This window comes from Uranotaenia lowii, chromosome 3, assembly GCF_029784155.1.
Source record: "Uranotaenia lowii strain MFRU-FL chromosome 3, ASM2978415v1, whole genome shotgun sequence".
NCBI lineage: Eukaryota > Metazoa > Arthropoda > Insecta > Diptera > Culicidae > Uranotaenia > Uranotaenia lowii.
The window spans coordinates 71,529,369-71,534,716 of NC_073693.1; the positions used below are offsets into that span (position 1 = coordinate 71,529,369).

The 5,348-nt window shown below is 23.8% G+C and overlaps 1 protein-coding gene across 1 annotated transcript; it reads right to left on the bottom strand.

Annotated features, from left to right (window-relative positions):
- Positions 1-420: 420 nt before the first annotated feature.
- Positions 421-970, bottom strand: LOC129758782 (uncharacterized). The gene is made up of 2 exons (XM_055756401.1): positions 826-970; positions 421-762 (listed from the first exon to the last, which is right to left on the bottom strand). The coding sequence occupies exons 1-2, from the start codon at positions 838-840 to the stop codon at positions 517-519; spliced, it is 261 nt and encodes an 86-aa protein (XP_055612376.1). The 5' UTR covers positions 841-970; the 3' UTR covers positions 421-516.
- Between the last annotated feature and the right edge of the window lie 4,378 nt (positions 971-5,348).

The window sequence follows — 5,348 nt, forward strand, 5'->3', positions numbered from 1 at the left end:
TTTTCTTGAACATTTGATCTTTGTAACACATTCCAGTTTCGAGATACAGCTAAGGAATCAAGTATCCTCATTCTCCCCTATTCTGCTTAATAGATACATACAGCCTGCTTTTCTTCTATTTCGCATCACTGCAGCTATCGTTAGAAAAGTTATAAAAAGTTCAGCATCAATCAGCGATATCGTCCAACAAAGCTGAAAATTGTCTGCAGTATACGAAAACTCTTCTTCTTTAATGGCAACCATCAAAACATAAATATTCGGGTTTTCACGTGGTCGCACGTTGAATTTTTAACGAACCAAAATCAGGGGACCCTAAAATGGGTAGCACAGAGGATAATCTGAAACAAATCTCAGCTGATTTGAGTATACGAAGATATCTGGGATCAGGTGCCTTTACATATTACGTTTGAAACATAGCAATTGTTTTTTAAACAGTGCCTTTATTAAAAACCAAATTTTGCCACGGACGAAGATCATTTTCCCATTTGTTTGTGTCAGAATCCAGGTTTTGTCACTTTACAGCAGATATGAGCCATAGGCAGCGGCGTAAGGATACGCCGATCCGTAGAAATCAGTGGTGTAAGCAGCTCCGAAAGGTGCGGCAGCAGTGTAAGCAGCAGCGGCAACTGGGGCAGTGTAGGCAGCTGAATAAGGAGACGCTACAGCCACGGCAGGGCTAGCGACTAGAGGAGCTGAATAGGCACTGTACTGGAACAGAGGCTTTGCGCTAACGCAAGCAATGGCCAGGGCGCAGATCATGATCTGTTTAATGAGAAGATAAATTGTTCTTAAACGAAAGTTCTTATGAGAACTGGTAGAACTTACAACTTTAGCAAACATGGTGAGGATTTTTGTGTTCTGATGAGGTTCTAGGTGATGAACTGTACCTTCTGCACAGTTAACACCGACTATTTATACTTATTCAATTAGCTCCACCCAGCGGATGATTTTTGCGGATGTCAAATTTAAAAATTCTTCCGACATCCTTCGCTATCAGAGCTAGCGATCATAAGTCCCCTGCAAGCATCATCTATATTCCGCACAGATTTCGCGATGATTGACATCTGATTGACCACCGACCGTGACAGACAATCTCAAGGATCATCCCGAAAACCGTGAGAATTTGATCAATGACTCTGACTAAAATTAATCCACAACGCACCGCCGCGCCGTTCATCAACCGACCTCGAATGGCCTTGAATACACCGCGCGTGGGCGGTAGTTGCATAATAAATTATGCCAGCATGTGGTGTGCTGTGCCTTATGAATCTAGATCAATAAGCCGCACATCAGCTGCTGGGCCGCTGAATTAGCATAAACCTACCACCTTCTTGAACACGACTGAACTAAAATGACGCGTTTTAAATTGATCGCGAGGTGGACAATTCACGTGTTGATTTAGGTACCAACTCACACTTTATGTCGTGCCTTTCGACCGAGGGTTACAATTCCTCAAATCGACAGGGCGGTTATCTATGGTATTGCCTCTAGGGATGTCACAAAATTAATTTTCCATTTTCAGGTTGAAGAGTCGGATTTACGTTGAAGGCTCGTTTTTTAATTTTAATTCTTAAAGCATACTAAGAAGAGAGAAGATAGTTCAGAAACAGAGATAATATGAAAAACAGAATTCTAGACACAAACCACATCACAGATACAAAAATCCAATATTTACAAATAAGTTTGTCATAATGCGGTGCTCAAAAATCACAGTTAGGCATAAACATGAAACAATAAAAAAGGAGTTATACAATTGTATGCGATTTAAAAAATTAAAACTCATAATTTAAATTCGCTAAAAGTATTCAAATTTTGAACTCAGACTTCCAAACTGCGTTCTTACATAAGTAAAGTTCTTAAATCTAATTCATTATCAAGTTTCAAAATTCTCAGGCTTTGATTTTCATTATTCAAACTACAAAATTTATTTAAGATGTCATTTAAGGCATGATATTGCTGTTAAAATCTCTAACAGTTTTTCGGAAAATGACTCTGTAATAAAAGCAGTCGAAATAGTCGATTTCCGAAACCGGGCAGGCTAAATGTGCATATTCATGCTTTTAAGCTATATTTCAGGTCCACATTGAATATTTTCGCATAAAATAATTGAAAATGGTGGAAACTGATTTCAAGCATACGTCAAAGCGGACATTTGTACAAATTTAAAAATTTCACTAGTTTTTTGGCATAAAACCTTGTTAGGGATGCCAAATGACCTTATTCCATGGTAATATTTTTTCATGTCATACTCTTATGAGATCAGTATTAAACTCGTCAACAAAACTTATTAAAATTCCGTAAATTTGCTATTTGCGGAATTTACCGAATATGCACGTTCAGGAACACCTTCCCTTAATAAGAAAGGGATTTATGGTTGAGAATTCGACTTTATTTCTGTAATTTTAACCCTTTTTTTTTGATATTTTATTATTTTTGGTAATTTTGTAAATTTGGAATTTTTTTAAAATTTTTTGTAATTTTCAAAATTTTTATAATTTTTGTAATTTATGAAATTTAAGTCACTTTTGAAATTTTTGTAATTTTTGTAATTTTTGTAATTTTTGTAATTTTTGTAATTTTTGTAATTTTTGTAATTTTTGTTATTTTTGTAATTTTTGTAATTTTTGTAATTTTTGTAATTTTTGTCATTTTTGTAATTTTTGTAATTTTTGTCATTTTTGTAATTTTTGTAATTTTTGTAATTTTTGTAATTTTTGTAATTTTTGTAATTTTTGTAATTTTTGTAATTTTTGTAATTTTTGTAATTTTTGTAATTCTTGTAATTTTTGTAATTTTTGTAATTTTTGTAATTTTTGTAATTTTTGTAATTTTTGTAATTTTTGTAATTTATGTAATTTTTGTAATTTTTGTAATTTTTGTAATTTTTGTAATTTTTGTAATTTTTGTAATTTTTGTAATTTTTGTCATTTTTGTAATTTTTGTAATTTTTGTAATTTTTGTAATTTTTGTATTTTTGTAATTTTTGTAATTTTTGTAATTTTTGTAATTTTTGCAATTTTTGTAATTTTTGTAATTTTTGTAATTTTTGTAATTTTTGTAGTTTTTATAATTTTTGTTATTTTTGTAATTTTTGTAATTTTCGTAACTTTTGTAATTTTTGTAATTTTTGTAATTTTTGTCATTTTTGTCATTTTTGTAATTTTTGTAGTTTTTATAATTTTTGTTATTTTTGTAATTTTTGTAATTTTCGTAACTTTTGTAATTTTTGTAATTTTTGTAATTTTTGTATTTTTTGTAATTTTTGAAATTTTTGTAATTTTTGTAATTTTTGTAATTTTTGTAATTTTTGTAATTTTTGTAATTTTTGTAATTTTTGTAATTTTTGTAATTTTTGTAATTTTTGTAATTTTTGTAATTTTTGTAATTTTTGTAATTTTTGTAATTTTTGTAATTTTTGTAATTTTTGTAATTTTTGTAATTTTTGTAATTTTTGTAATTTTTGTAATTTTTGTAATTTTTGTAATTTTTGTAATTTTTGTAATTTTTGTAATTTTTGTAATTTTTGTAATTTTTGTAATTTTTGTATTTTTGTAATTTTTGTAATTTTTGTAATTTTTGTAATTTTTGTAATTTTTGTAATTTTTGTAATTTTTGTAATTTTTGTAATTTTTGTAATTTTTGTAATTTTTGTAATTTTTGTAATTTTTGTAATTTTTGTAATTTTTGTAAGTTTTGTAATTTTTGTAATTTTTGTAATTTTTGTAATTTTTGTAATTTTTGTAATTTTTGTAATTTTTGTAATTTTTGTAATTTTTGTAATTTTTGTAATTTTTGTAATTTTTGTAATTTTTGTAATTTTTGTAATTTTTGTAATTTTTGTAATTTTTGTAATTTTTGTAGTTTTTATAATTTTTGTTATTTTTGTAATTTTTGTAATTTTCGTAACTTTTGTAATTTTTGTAATTTTTTATTTTTTGTAATTTTTGTAATTTTTGTAATTTTTGTAGTTTTTATAATTTTTGTTATTTTTGTAATTTTTGTAATTTTCGTAACTTTTGTAATTTTTGTAATTTTTGTAATTTTTGTAATTTTTGTAATTTTTGTATTTTTTGTAACTTTTGTAATTTTTGTAATTTTTGTAATTTTTGAATTTTTTGTAATTTTTGAAATTTTCGTAATTTTTGTAATTTTTGTAATTTTTGTAATTTTTGTATTTTTTGTAATTTTTGTAATTTTTGTAATTTTTGTAATTTTTGTAATTTTTGTAATTTTTGTAATTTTTGTAATTTTTGTAATTTTTGTAGTTTTTATAATTTTTGTTATTTTTGTAATTTTTGTAATTTTCGTAACTTTTGTAATTTTTGTAATTTTTTTATTTTTTGTAATTTTTGTAATTTTTGTAATTTTTGTAGTTTTTATAATTTTTGTTATTTTTGTAATTTTTGTAATTTTCGTAACTTTTGTAATTTTTGTAATTTTTGTAATTTTTGTAATTTTTGTAATTTTTGTATTTTTTGTAACTTTTGTAATTTTTGTAATTTTTGTAATTTTTGTATTTTTTGTAATTTTTGAAATTTTTGAAATTTTTGTAATTTTTGTAATTTTTGTAATTTTTGTAATTTTTTAATTTTTGTAATTTTTGTAATTTTTGTAATTTTTGTAATTTTTGTAATTTTTGTAATTTTTGTAATTTTTGTAATTTTTGTAATTTTTGTAATTTTTGTAATTTTTGTAATTTTTGTAATTTTTGTCATTTTTGTAATTTTTGTAATTTTTGTAATTTTTTTAATTTTTGTGATTTTTGTAAGTTTTGTAATTTTGTAATTTTTGTAATTTTTGTAATTTTTGTAATTTTTGTAATTTTTGTAATTTTTGTAATTTTTGTAATTTTTGTAATTTTTGTAATTTTTGTAATTTTTGTAATTTTTGTAATTTTTGTAATTTTTGTAATTTTTGTAGTTTTTATAATTTTTGTTATTTTTGTTATTTTTGTAATTTTTGTAATTTTCGTAACTTTTGTAATTTTTGTAATTTTTGTATTTTTTGTAATTTTTGTAATTTTTGTAATTTTTGTAGTTTTTATAATTTTTGTTATTTTTGTAATTTTTGTAATTTTCGTAACTTTTGTAATTTTTGTAATTTTTGTAATTTTTGTAATTTTTGTAATTTTTGTAATTTTTGTAATTTTTGTAATTTTTGTATTTTTTGTAACTTTTGTAATTTTTGTAATTTTTGTAATTTTTGTATTTTTTGTAATTTTTGAAATTTTTGTAATTTTTGTAATTTTTGTAATTTTTGTAATTTTTGTATTTTTTGTAATTTTTGTAATTTTTGTAATTTTTGTAATTTTTGTAATTTTTGTAATTTTTGTAATTTTTGTAATTTTT